This window comes from Parasteatoda tepidariorum, chromosome 7 (genome assembly GCF_982258835.1).
Source record: "Parasteatoda tepidariorum strain Cologne lab strain chromosome 7, Ptep-v5.0, whole genome shotgun sequence".
Classification (NCBI taxonomy): domain Eukaryota; kingdom Metazoa; phylum Arthropoda; class Arachnida; order Araneae; family Theridiidae; genus Parasteatoda; species Parasteatoda tepidariorum.
The window spans coordinates 85,112,228-85,127,352 of record NC_141761.1 but is presented as its reverse complement, the minus strand read 5'-3'; the positions used below and the strand labels follow the sequence as shown (position 1 = coordinate 85,127,352).

At 32.9% G+C, this 15,125-nt stretch overlaps 1 protein-coding gene across 5 annotated transcripts in view; it reads left to right on the top strand.

Annotated features, from left to right (window-relative positions):
• The window catches only part of LOC107441688 (recombining binding protein suppressor of hairless), a 71,262-nt gene that overhangs the window by 47,579 nt on the left and 8,558 nt on the right, over positions 1–15,125 (top strand). For all 5 annotated transcript variants that reach the window (XM_087168170.1, XM_087168171.1, XM_087168172.1 and 2 more), the window contains 5 exons: positions 2,709–2,874; positions 3,854–4,028; positions 8,593–8,730; positions 9,882–9,994; positions 14,174–14,314. In XM_087168170.1, the coding sequence (XP_087024296.1) occupies positions 2,709–2,874; positions 3,854–4,028; positions 8,593–8,730; positions 9,882–9,994; positions 14,174–14,314 (733 nt within the window). The remainder of the gene's footprint in view (positions 1–2,708; positions 2,875–3,853; positions 4,029–8,592; positions 8,731–9,881; positions 9,995–14,173; positions 14,315–15,125) is intronic.

Here is a 15,125-nt window from a genome sequence, read left to right as displayed (position 1 = left end):
TATTTAATTCCTGTTTCTGGATCAAAAAATCTAACAATTGTGGGAAATAATTTTAAATCTTTGTGGTTGGAATCATCAGAATTCATGGATATAAATGCGCATTTTTCTAATTCTTTCTGCAATTGTGAAAACGAATATGGTGAAAAAATATTACAAATAATTGCTTCGGTTTTTGTCCTTGCACATGCATATTTTTTGTCGTATAATGTTTTGATCATTTGCGACGTAGAATTCATTGATCTGAAACTTTAATTTCGAAATCAAGGTTTATGGTGTGGAAAGCAAATAGCCCTTCCGCTAATGCTAGCTGTTTTTCCGTGTTGCCAAAGCTAGCAGTGCGAAAAAAACTGTTCCATTTCAGACGAGGAAGCGGAATTATTCAAAAATCTTTTGTGCCTCTTTGTCGCTAGATGTTTAGTAATATCGTTTTTTACACCATGTGAGACCAAAAATTCAGCATTGCATTTATCACACCGTACCATATAGTCTATTTTGGTTTTTTTAATAAATTGAAATTCTCTGCTTAGCTCTTCATTAAATTTGCATTCTCTTTTTTTACTCATCTTTTATTCTGTGGGTAAATACTAGAAATAAATTAAAAATTTACTACAAAGGCTAAAAAAGATTTTTAAATTTTACCTTATTGACCGTTACGTTGTGGCGACTATTGCTCTACCACTATCTTCGTCAATCAAATAATGAGTCAAACCGAACGTCAAATTGAAAACAACAAACTGCACTTATCTGAATTAAGCCGAGACGTAACGACAATGATCGAACACCACCGAGTAAATCTAACTCGGTACATTGCCTAATTTAGTTTACTCTGCATGCATTTTACGTGCCTTTTTTTAATGTATTTTTTATTTCTTTATATTCACCATAATACTTTATAAATAATAGGTAATATATTTTGACAGTACATTTAAAATAAGAAATGCAGGTATTTTCTAAAAAGCGGGACATTTTTAAAAATCGGCGGGACGCGGGACAGTCCACTAAAAAGCGGGACTGTCCCGCCAAAATCGGGACGTGTGGTCACTTTAACTTTGATGCGTATTAGATAGGTATAATGCGGCTTTCAGGAGAACTCCAGACAGCCGTCTTGAGTCGTGACGGGTACTATGGTTACGAGGAAAGGTCACTTCGAATACAGGTGTGGAGTGCTGCATATCGCATTTTTAAAGTGATTTTTTTTTCTTTTCTTCCTTTATACATGCTAGTTCAAAGGATTACTAGAAGAACGTGTTAAATACAATTTCCGAGAGCACTTAATTTACAAGTTTTAAGAACATCTAATTGTTTGCTAGTTTAACAAACTGTGGCACATCATTTCAATTTTTTTCACAACTACGACGATAGCATGAGTTAAGAGAGCTCAGATAATAGAGCATTCGCCACCCAATGTGATGACCCAGGTTCGAATGGCTAGTTGATACAAATTCTACTTCCGGCAATCACCATAAACAGTGCGATCGTAAAATATTCTCAGTGGCAGACGGATCAATTCCCTTGCCATCAGGCTAACTTAATCTATGAATTCCTTTGTCTTCTAGGTTGGGTTCAAAACTTAAGGTTACGGAGTTAAACGTGATAGTCGTAAACTCAGAACTGAGTCGGCTGTTCAACGCCGGTTACAAAATAACATTGAGTTGAGAGAATGTAGCGACGGCAAAGAGGATTGAACTCACAACCTACCTGTCCACTGACCTATGCGTTTTGTCTCTCTTGTGAAGTCTACCACTCATTTTCAAAAGACTAAGTTGTTTTGGGAATCGTCGCCACGGGCAAAAAATCTGATAAAAATCTATTTTTAATTATTTTCGAGTTAATAACAGGAGAAACAACTGTTATTTGCTATTGTTTTGTTTTTAACATAACTTTTTTTGAAGTACGTATCTACTCAATTATTACAACTGAGTCGGACTTAATGTTTGTTTTTGAGAAAAATGGAAAATCATGTTCAAGTTTACGAGAATAATAAAGTCAGTAACAATTTGCAACCATATTCTTTATCTGATTTAACTTGAAAATTGGTATTTTTAATCAATTCACCTAAAACTTGTTTAAAAAAATGGATTTCTGTTACTGAAAAGGAAAATTGTCGATTTTGAGAATTGAAAACTGATCATTGTTGCTGGAGTTCATTTACGTCGCACTAGAGCTGCACAATGGGCTATTGGCGACGGTTTGGGGAAACATCCCCGAGGATGATCCGAAGACATGCCATCACAATTTTGATCCTCTGCAGAAGGATGGCACCCCGTTTCGGTAGCCCGACGACCTGCACGCGAAGTCGAGCACTTTACGGTAGAACAGTTTGACGAGGACCAATACCGCGCACCCTCCGTCTCTACGCAGACTAATCCAAGTGGTCACCCACCCGCACACTGACGTCAGCCAGTGATGCTTGACTTAGGTGATCTGCTGGGAACCGTATCTTTAAGATCAGTCCACTGCTGGACTGAAAACTGATAAAAAAAAATTACAAATAAGCTTCATTATAATTTGTCAGTTCCAAAATTGGTTTGAAAGATTTCAACTCGGTAAAATTTCGATTAAGATGCACCACGCCAGTTAAAACTGATGAAGACACAATCAAGGCATTAATTGATGCAACTCTCGAGATCGTTGGGAGATTAAATTTATTGAATTCGACCGTTTCTGATCATTTAAGAACATAAAACCAATAATTAAATGCATTTCAGGTTCTTTTGTCCACCACCTTGTATTTATTTGCTTGGAGACGGATGGAGAAGAAAGCACGAGCAAATGTCTCGAGATGGAGAAAGCGAACAAGGCACCCATTTATGTGCTTTTATAGGCATTGGCAATTCCGATCAAGACATGCAGCAACTCGATTTCAACGGCAGGGTAAGTTTTGAGGGGAAAAAAGTCAATACTTAAGTTGCTGACTAAAAACAGAATATATAAACAGCTTTTTAGTTAAAAGATTTTGAACTTATTTTAACATCGATTTAAATATCAATTAATTTATTTTAAACTACACTTTGGGAACAAATTTTTTGTTGCGTTTATACAAATACTTCATCTTGCTCGATTCTGGTGTGGGGATATAAAATCTGAAATTAGTTTTGCTTCAAAAGCTGCAGATTTTTTCAAACTACATTTTTACCCTATTTTTTGTCGAAATGTACTAGTTTAAAAACATTGTAACGGGAGATCAAGTAAATATTGCTGCAAACGTCTAAGGGAAATAAGGTACATCCTCAAAATAGGAACTAAATAGGAACCCATGCCTAGAAACGTCACTGTAAGCGGTTAAGAGCTATTCAGAAGCACATGAAAACCCATTTGATAATAGGGAAGCCTCCCTAGTGGTGTATGATTACATTTACGGGCATGACTTTCTATGCAATTTCATGCATTTTATGGGTCCCTACGCAATGGGTTTCTAATGATGTGCCTTAACAAATAAGTTTAATGCAACATTTACTCAATCTCTTGTTATTTATGACGTTTATAAACTTGTACATTTCAACAAAAAAAAATTAAACTTGAAAAGCGAAAGAGATTTGAAATCAGCTATAGAAAAGTATCTAAGATCTTAATAAAAAACTTCACGCAATATTAAAAAAAAGTCCTCTTCAGTGTTATTTCGATTTTAAGAAAATAGTAAATAATGAGAGAATTAAACGAAATCAATCAGTAACTTTTTAATTAAAATTAAAAAAAACATAAACAAATTTTCAGTTAAACGTTTTTAAGTACAAGAATTTTTTTATACTAAGTTAAGCCTAACTTTCCAGTGAATACTTGTGAGATTAGAATATAGAATTCAAAACATTGTGCTTGCAACACCATTGCATTATAGACTTCTTTTCTTTTGCAGAATTATTGTGCAGCCAAAACACTCTTCATCAGTGATTCCGACAAAAGGAAACATTTCATGCTTTCAGTGAAAATGTTTTTCGGCAATGGTGAAGATTTGGGACTATTCCAGAGTAAAAGAATCAAAGTAATATCAAAACCATCAAAGAAAAAACAATCTCTAAAAAATGCTGATCGTAAGTAGCGTATAATAAACTAATAAAAAAAACTAGTATTATAAAAACTAGTTATAAAACTTTATAAAAACTAGTATTATAAAGAACATTTACATTATCATTTACGGTGTCTCGAAATGACCTCCCTTAATATAGATTTCACAAATCTTTGGAAATTTTTTTTTAGCAACACTAGAGTTTCAATGCCATTTTTTTTAACTAGATATAAAAATCGAATAATGGTGCCGGTGTTTTCAATTGCTGTCGGCACATTTTTACTGGCCAGAAAATCACAGGATTAGATCCAGTTTTCCTACATCAATTTCCACATTTCTTTTGGATGTCATTAGCATAAAATTAATTAGTGTTATAAATGTTAAAAGTTAGCCAAATTGTTCACCACAAATATTAAGAGACTCTACCATGCAATATTCTGTCATTCTCTACGAAAAACTACTACTTTACTTGAATAAAATTATTCTGACTTCATTTTTACGAAAAACAAGAAACATAACACTTATTATTTTAACACAAAAATTTGTTTGATAATATCACCATAGCAACCGATGATACAAACTCTTAACTTACAGCTTACATATACTAAAATAACGAATTTCAATGGTGATTGGTATGGGTTTGAGGATGCTTTGGTATTTTCTCCTTTAAATATTACTTTTTCTAATCTTTGATAGTTTTTAATATTCGCGATCGCAACGCTCGAGTACGCCATCTAGCGGGAGCCTGTAAATATCAGACATTAATTTATCACGTTTTCATTTAGTTCCATCGAAATCATTGACAGAATCAGACGCCATTTTTTAGCAACAAATAAGAAACAAAATTTCCCTAATGAAAAGGCCGAAGAACTTGAAAAAAATCTCCAGAATATTAGTAAATCTTTCAGGAACAGAACACGCCAAACATTTGAAGAAAAATTCCTCAATAATTTTTAATTTCTATTATCAACAAACTTGCAACTGATGACTTCCGATTTCGGATACTGTTACAGATGTGTGTATTAAGGTAAAATGCATTTCTTCTGTCTTCAATTCATTACGAATTAAAGGGAAGTCAACATTGCTTTCGTCATTCCAGTGAATAAATATGAATTCAGAACATACAGAATTGTAATAGTTATAGCATATTCTTCTTCGTTATAGAATAGTATATATTTCTGTATCCATATAATTCGGAAAACAACAATAAAAAATTATCCAAGTTACTTGAAATAGTGCCATTTGTGCTGATTCTTAATTAATTTTAATCGTTTTCTTGGTAAGTATTCTTTAGTTTTGAAAGAATAAGTTCAACTAGAATTCAGCTATTCTGTTTTTAGCTACATATTCAAATTCATATCAATTATAAAATTTTGCTGTGTAGTATGTTATGTTTGCTGTGTAGTATGTACCGTTACAGATTTGGCGGTTTTTAAGTGCCGCTAATCTACACTTAAAATTTTTGCTAGAATTCATAAAATAAAACACTTTATTTAAAATCAAAATAGTCAATCGGATTTCGGTGGAAAATGAGCCGATATAGAGTTTAGCATAGATTCAAAACAATCATATCGCCATATGAACTCTGATAAATAAGATTCCAAATGAAATAACATTTCCAAAACGTACGTTTACCAAGATAAAGTTTTATGTTGTGGGAATTGGTACATTTTCGTTTTTTCGGTAAAATATTTCCCTCCTAAAAAAATACAATTGCATCTTGTTTTGTTTTTGGCAAATCCCAAAGACGAATTTTTGTAGCACTAAAAATGGCGACAAAAAAGAATTGTTTTTTTTTTGTTTTTGTTTCGTCAGCATTCTTTATTTTACGTTTCTTAGTTTCTAAATAATGATTTTTATTGAAACTTGAAATTTTTTGATAAAAATTGTTGTCAAAAAACTTTGTTTACAAAATTAAATTTCATAAAATTATGAGGCTTATGTATACTTTTTGTTCATTTTAATTTTTGAAGTAATATGATTCTTAAAACTATAGAATGTAAAGTTTGAATGGGCCTTTCATGTTATATCATTAAATTTAGTAAAACTATTTCTCGGGCATTAGGTTTTAACTCTTATAAGAATATACATATTTTTTTCTGTTAATGTACAAATATTTTTCCGATGTGTTTTGGATATTCCTTCTCTAATAAAAAGAGATACCATTATGTTTTCATTTGCATAAGAAAGAATATCAAGCATTTTTCTTTTTTAAATTTAATTAGCTACAATAAAGAAGGAACGTTGCAATGCTACGTGCTACATTAACGACGTCTCCAGAGTAACTGAATGACTATTCATATAGAAATCGCAGGTATTAGTCTCATACAACAACGCCCTCTATAGTTCATTGCGATCGCGAATACTCAATTAAAATTCGTCAAATGTCTGTGACGTTTCTTTTTGCAGCTACGTTCAGTTATTTTTTGTGCCTCCTTATATGTACATTTTTTGAATTTTGTTATAAGGATTCTAAAAATACATATTGAGAGCGGTAATTACAAATGTCTTGTATTTAGTGGTGCACGAAATAGCAAGTCTATATTAATTCTGGAAAAAAATCTGTTTTTAAATATGTCTGTACTAAAAATTGCAACAAAAACTAAATACGTTCAATTGTTGAAAGGATTCTAACATTCATAAGTCTTAAATGTTTTTAATTTGAATTTGTTTATAATGATGGGATGAGATTTCAAATATAGATTCTATATAATTAAAGCATTTTTGAGTGGATAGATTTTATATTTCAAACAATTATCAGATCAGGTTGCAGTTAAAAAGTTGTTCAATTAATGAGGAAATATCTATACACAAATATCTTTTAGAGTTCTTATTAAAAATTGATTAATCCAGTTGTTTTACAAATGATCAGCTTATACACACTATAAAATAGCTACATCAAGGCCAATTCTGATTAATATATTGGTCATTATAATCAACTCCTTAAAACTAACTCCCAAGTTAACAAATTTTTGAAATTTTTTATTCGAGAATAAATGCTATGGAAGTTAACTATGGAAATTACTTCTAAGTTCCCAGGATACACTCATGTAATGAATTTGTCTTAAAATTCTCTAAGTCGATAATTTTTTATGGGCTAGTCATATTTTTGATTTTTGTCATTGGTAAACTCTCTAAATGTAAGAAACTCTTTGAGGAATAGTTCTGAACATTTAAATGAATAAGCAACTAAAATAGTGAACTTTAATCACGTAAGACCAATACACAAGCAGCATTATTTGTTGAAATAGTGAGCATGTCGTAATCTAATTGAAAAATTCTTTTCTTTGCAAACGTTTACCTCACTTTACAAAGCATTAGTTTGATTGGAATAGTCTTCAGTAGTTGATGTAGTCAGATATTTTTAGACTTATTAAAATCAGTCTATATGTCTTTAAAGCTAATTAAGTAATGTGCGAAAACAATACTTAATTTTCTTAATTATAATGCAATAAACCTTCACTACTCGGGGCTTATTGCAATGCTTGTAATAAATAAGGTTAATTGAGCAATAAATTGAAGCATTTTTGTTAGCCTAAATGAATTTGGGCACGCAGCAATAAACCTAAAAAGCATCAGGCTGATTAGAAAATATTGGAGTCGCTCCATGAATTGCAAAGAGCCAGATTATTCAATTAACCTACGGTAGATATACGATAAAATAGTATTTTAAGAAACATAAACTTTCTACTATAAAGATTCTACATTCTGAAGATTCTCCTTTAGCAAATAATCCATCATTTAAACTTAATTGTATATCGTGTAATATCGATATTTTTCCAATATCTCGATAACTATATTTTAAAATGTATTCCCACGGAATATCGTGTTTATCACATCTTATGCTCAGCATTGAATGCATGATGTTTACGAAAAACAATAGTATCTTTAACGATAATTCAGGAATTCAATAATTTTTTGACCATTATCAACAACGGTAAATATCGAATACTATTATAATATGAGTATATTCGATAGCGATAATTATCGAATACAATATTATCGTGACTGTTGATCAATTTAATTCCGGTAACAAAACTATCAATGTAAAAGTGATAATGTGCCGCGTTATATCGTAAAATATCAATAATTCCTGATGCTGTATTATATATCCTACGTATCCTGATGCTGTTTATATATGATTTATACAATACAATTTGAGCCACGATGGCTCAGTGGATTGAATGTTCGCCTTCCAATGAGGTGAACCGGGTTCGAATCCCGGCGATGGCTGGTCAATACGAATTCCGCATACATCTTGCACCGACCACAGTGTTGACGTGAAATATCCCCTGATATACGGATCAGGGAGTTCTCTTGCCGTCAGCCTAACCATGGGAGGTTCTCGAGTGCAGGTTAGTCCTCCACGAAGGCAAATTTCTCCCAATACTTGATCTAGGAGTTCCCTTGTCTTCTAGATTTAGTTCAAAATAACAAGGCTCCGTTGTTGAACATTAGTAGTCTTGAACTCAAAAATTGGGTCGGTTGTTCAACGACGGTTATAAAACATGAAATAAAATATAATTCAGTACTCACGTAATACAATTCATAACTAGTGCACAATTTTAAATACTTTTTATTTCTTTCAGTGTGTATAGCATCAGGTACCAGAGTTGCACTATTTAATCGCTTGCGTTCTCAGACAGTAAGTACGAGGTATTTACATGTAGAGAATGGGAATTTCCATGCTAGCTCAGCCCAGTGGGGTGCCTTTACCATCCATTTGTGTAAGCATTTACTTACGTTTTTTATACCTAGAATTTTTACATTTAATGTAATTTTTAAGAGTTACGATAGATAAGGCTTGAGATAGACTTAGAGCCAATCATTTCCGGAAAGAAACAGGACAATAAAGTTCGAGTAAACTTGACATGAAATGCATCGAATTTGAATGAACTTTATTTTTACTACTAAAAAATAAATTTAGTTGAAAACTTTGCAAACTAAATTTTTATACTTAAAAAGCCTTCCGCTAATGGAATTACTAATGGGCGTGCCCATTGTCTGGTAAAAGGAAAACGAAATCTCTCAATATAGCAACGCGTTTTTGAAATTCTGTTTCTCGAAGCCTTTGTCATAACATGAAATGCCTTTTTTGCGAGTAATATACTAATTTCATAATTTCGCAATTGACTGTTAGGTATATTAACAGTATTCATGACTGTAAGGTAAAGTTTAGCTTTTCTCCAGCTAGCGCCCTCTACTCTGATAATACTAATTCTGAAAATAGCGAAAAAAGATCAATATGAAGAAAAACCAGAGTTTTGTGAAATGAAAGGCGTTTGTAATCAAATATTGATACTTTTCATCTACTTCATAAAATCTTGCCAATTCAGTGATTTTTAAAAGCATCAAATAACATTTCAAATATTTTAGTTAGTTGTCCTCGTTAAAAACCAGATAATTATTTACGGCAAGATGTTATACATAGTTTGAAATTAAAGCTTTGTCTCAAGTGTCAAGAATTAAAAATGCATTTTCTTTGTTTTATTTTTCTTGGTGAAAAAGTTTCGAAAAATATTGGTATCTTAAATGATATTTGAGGAAAGTGTGGCAATTGGATACTTGCAAGTGACATCTTCGTAGGTAAATAGTGGCATTTGTTAAATCAGAAGCCAATCAGGTGCGACACACAAGCGTGACGTCGCTTAGAAGGATCCAATTAAATGATTTCAATCACATGGTTAGTCATAAACACTTCACTTCACTTCTTTTTGTGTTGCAAGTACTCAATTGATTTTGCTAGAAACCTCTTTCCCCATTTTAATCCGGAAAATTTTAAGCTGCTTGTCATAACTCTTTGAACTTCGTTTAGATATATGAATTGGAAATTTACCTAATCATGTTGATGCATTTTAATCAGAATTTATTTCTATAGTGGATGACAACGAGTCAGAATCCGAAGAGTTTACCGTCAGGGATGGTTATATTCACTACGGATCCACCGTGAAACTAGTCTGTTCTGTCACTGGAATGGCTCTTCCCAGATTGGTAATACTCCTTACTAACTCATATTAATGCTTTCTACAGACTGTTTTTATAAATCACCTGGTAAAGAAAATTCCGCAACTGAGGTGAATTGTTTGCCGAAGAATCTAAGGTTGTGTTTAAAATTCTATTCGTTTTCATCTGACTCGTAAATAATTCTATGCGCCCCCCCCCTATGCACAGATTTTAATTGATGCAGTACTGTTCTTCCACGCATACAGTTGAGTTGCCAAATTTAATTGACTTTATGCATCGAAATGAAGTTATGCATTCAAGTAAAAGCTTATGCTTCACGGACTTTTTCAGCATCTGTAATAGTTGAACGTTGTATATTAGTGTTGCATGATTTAAATCCCATTTATCCAGATTTTCTTTTATTTGCTTATAGATTTTTAGTATTTCGAGGCAGTTTTTCGAAGAATCTGCCGTGACGTTAATCACCGATTTTGTGCGTAATAATACAAAATTTTCATAACTGCTGTGAGATTGCAATAATTCTTTATGACTGTAAGATAAAATCTGGCCTAACTGTAGCCAGTGCCCTCCATCTTAATTTTGAAAATAGTACAAAAAAATAACGTGAAGAGAAGCCACAGATCAGTGAAAAGTAAAACTGTTGGTGATCAAGTTTTTGTAATATTTAAAAAGCTACTCAAATGCAGCACTATCTAAACTCATCAAAATTTGTGAAAATTTTAACTGAAGAAAATTTTGCTATTGAGAACTGAAAATTTTCAGTGGGAATTCATTGATTCATCTAGGCGCTTTCATCTAGGCGCAAAAAAATCGTGTCAAATTAGTGATTTTTTTTAAAAAAAAGTTTAATAGCTAATAAAATATTTAAGTTATTTGTCTATTATAAAGTCCAAATCCGGCCAGCCAATTTACGTAAAAATTATACCTCACCTCGAGTGTAAGGCACTTAAATTGTGGCTTTTTCATTTTTCTTGACGAAACAGCTTCGAAAAGGACTGATCAGATACCTTATAAAAGGCATTAGTTTCAATGAACAAGTTCTCTTTCCAAAGAGCAGGTAAATACTGTGCTGGATGTAGTAAAGTATATAAATTAGCACAACGTATGACAGAGTAAATAACTTAGTTCATGGATATAAGCAATCAGTTTGGTATTTCATTGGTTTGGTATTTAAAAAGAACTAGGAGCGAGGGAAATAAAGATATCCTGAATATTTGATAATTATTGGATTTTCATGTAATAAGCGACATTTGTTAACGGCTTATAGGGTTGATCTCAAATATGATAAATAATTAGTGTTAATTATATTATAAAACTATGTTTAAAAATATACACTCTATAACAAAAAAAAATCGACGTACCAAGAAGCAATCATCCGACTGCTTTGTAATTTCGTATGCATGAATGTTTTGAACAGATCAGGCTGGAATGATGCCGACTGGGGACGTATAGTCTTTAGCGACGAATCCCGTTTCCAACTAGGTCCTGACGATCATCGAAGACGTGTTTGAAGACGCACAGGGCAGAGGGGGATCCTGCCTTCATTATTGCACGCCACACCGGCCCTCAACAAGGCATTATGGTCTGGGCTGCCAGTTCCCTCGACAGCCGGACCCCTTTGGTCGTCATTAGAGGTACACTTACTGCACAGCGGTACGTCGACGACATCCTAAGACCTGGTTTGCTACCGTTCCTTTTGCAGCGCCCTGGGCTGGCCTTTCAGTAGGACAATGCCAGACCACATACGGCACGTGTTGCTATGAACTATCTGCAAGCTTGTCAAACTCTTCCTTGGCCTTCCAGATCACCAGATCTCTCTCCTATCGAGCATGTTTGGGATATGATGGGAAGGCGATTGCATCTGGCACGGAATGTTGATGACCTCGTTCGACAATTGGATCGAATTTGGCAGGAAATACCGCAAGAGACCATCCGGGAGCTTTATCGGTCTATGCCACGCCGTGTGGCAGCTTGTATCCAGGCTAGAGGTGGGACAACACCTTATTGAACTTGTTACTGTAACTCTGCAATAAATTATTCAATTGTTCTGAAATTTTAATCATTTACTATTCTGTACACTGTCTTACTATTCACCAATTTTCGTTTCAATCGGACAACTCCTTCGTGGTGGGTCGATTTTTTTGTTATAGAGTGTTCTTTCTCTGGATAGACATACTTTTTTTTACCGAACATAGAGAACGAAAATTTAGAAATATGTATTTCCAATAGTTTAGCTAAGACGCTGCCCAGGTGGCCGAGCGGTCAGCGTGCCTAACTTTAAAGCCAAGGGTTGCGGGTTTGAATCCCGCTCAGGGCGTGGATGTTTCCCTCTCTCTCTGTGTTGTCCTCTGTTGTGTGATGTGTGAATGTGGCCCACCCTATAAACGTGTATCTGTGGCAGTGTGGAGTGGGTAATGTTGCTCGTCTCCGTGACTTAGGTTCACAGGTGCCCACTGGGTAACGATAAATGAGCAACACTTCCGGTATCTTCCGATGTGAAGAACGAAAGTTCAGTGCCAACAGTAGAAAAAAAATAGTTTAGCTAAGAGAGTGGTAAAAGCTTTGATTTAGTTATGCTAATTTCGCTTTTTGTGAGTTTCACCTCATATCGGGAAATTAAGTGCATCGAAAATGTTTTGCTTAAAATACTAAATCTCCTTTAAAAATAATTCTATCCGTAATTTTTAATAATTAATTTTTTATTATAGTTATAAATGTAAGATATAAGAAAAAAATTTTTTTTGATTAAAAAAAAGATTTTTGAAATTTATTTTCTGGAAAACTACTTGGCAGCTCTCGTTCAATTCTTTCATTTTGGTATTTGCAGTTAAAAAGTGTGTATCTTACAAGCTTTTGACCACTATTAAATAGAATAATGAAAAAATGTTTATATTTACTATTGAAAAATATTTTTTCTTGTAGTTATCTTGGGTCGATTTGACTTTTACAACTGTCTGCGAATAGTTTTAAAATGGAATGTATGCTATGTTGTGTATGGTGGTTAGGGACCCTTCTACAAACTCAGAGGTCCTTGCTTTGAACCTTCCGGCAGCCAATGAACGTCTATAATCTCACACATTTTATCCTTCACATAAATTTTGAGGCCATGTATTTTGCTCAAAAATGATTATATGGGTTTTCAAATTCAACTATTTTTTGTTTCAGATATAGTTTGACACATTTTTGCTTAATTTTAAGAAATTTGTTCATACAGAGCAGGAGTTTTTTTCTTCTAATGCCCACCTGGAGAATGATCTTTTGTTACACAGACAACTGAAGGGCAGATTTGTTGGCCACTCTTTCAGGGGCAACATATTAGGTGGGCCAACGTTGCTCCCACAGTAAGGAGAGATAGTACAGAGAGAATGAAAGTGCATCCATGCCCTGCCCGGGATTCGAACCCAGAACCTTTCTGATACAAAGCTAGTTCCCTGACCCTCTACACAGGCTGGTCGGCATACAGAAAAGAAGTAAACTTAGTAGTAATAAATAGATAATGGGATAACCAGTTTGGCATTTTCTTTGATTTTAAACTTGTGGCGTTGGGCTGTAAATGGAATTTTCCTTTTGTGTTGAATTCTTGTAATGTCTTGCATAAATTTTTATGTAATTACTGCCTTGAATAGATTATAAGGAAGGTGGATAACAGACAGCTTTATTGGATGCAGATGATCCAGTTTCACATAATTTTTTAATGCACGACATTAATTAATATGACATTATAATTTATATACGACATTAATTAATTAAGGATCCAGTTCCACACAATATTTTAATGTACGACATTAATTAATGCGAATATAATTTATATACGACATTAATTAATTTATGATCCAGCTTCACATAATTTTTAATGTGCGATATTAATTAATTATTGATCCAGTTTCACATAATTTTTAGTGTACGACATTAATTAATCCTGATCCAGTTGCACGTTGTCTTTAATGTAAGACATTAATTATTTAATGATTCAGTTTCCCACAATGTTTAATGTACGACATTTAATGCGAATATAATTTATGCACGACATTAATTAATTAATGATCCAGTAGCACATTGTCTTTAATGTACGACATTATTTATTTAATGATCCAGTTTCCCACAATTTTTAATGTACGGCATTAATTAATACGGCATAATAATTTATGTACGACATTAATTAATTAATGTCGTGCATAATTTTTATTTAATTATTGCCTTGAATAGATTATAAGGAAGGTGGATAAACAGACAGCTTTATTGGATGCAGATGACCCAGTTTCACAGCTACACAAATGTGCCTTCTACATGAAAGACACCGAACGGATGTACCTATGTTTATCACAGGAGAGGATAATTCAGTTCCAAGTAAATTTTAACTTTAATTCTTCTTTATTTCTTTATCTTATTCATGCCTTTATTCTTGATTCCTATCATGTGAATTTTGCGCTTTCGCAATAGAAAATACTATTTTCCTGAAATTGTCTTTAATTTCTAGAGAGATTAGTAATAAAATAAAATCAATCAATCATGTAAGCTGAACAATTGTTTACTTTCTGTTCGCTTCAGTTTTTAAAACGTATTGTTATCCTTGCAAATTTTCTACACAATTTGATCGATTGAGTTTAGCCAATTTATTGAAGCAGCAATTTCTTAACTCATTTCAAGCAAAGTATAAAAGTTTTTATAAAATGTGATATTATTTCCATTGAAATATGCTTAAATTACGTTCATTGAGATACGAAAAAGTTTCATGCAAGAAAAATAATATTTCATTCAAGGAATAAAATGGTGCGTATTTACTGCGCCATTGGCCAAGCCAAAGGACTAATAATTTAATTGAACAATATTTTTTAATGATATTTGTTTTATTTTATTTACAGAACTTGCTACTTTAATCCATCATAAAAACAAATTATTCTCAAATGGAATAATTACGCATTTTTAAAAATTCAAATTTGCCAATAACCGTTTAAAGATTGTTTTCTTTAAAAAAACAAAGTAAAAACTCGAGTAGTTTGAAAATTTCTCAACTCAAAGTGTTTACTCTTATTGAATTACTAATATTTTATAGATGACTCCAGAACCCTTAAAAATTTCAAAAAAAGGAAATCAGTGGAAAACAGACGTCGCAGTGTTGATGAAAAAATATATATTAAAATAGTGCGTTCACGCATCT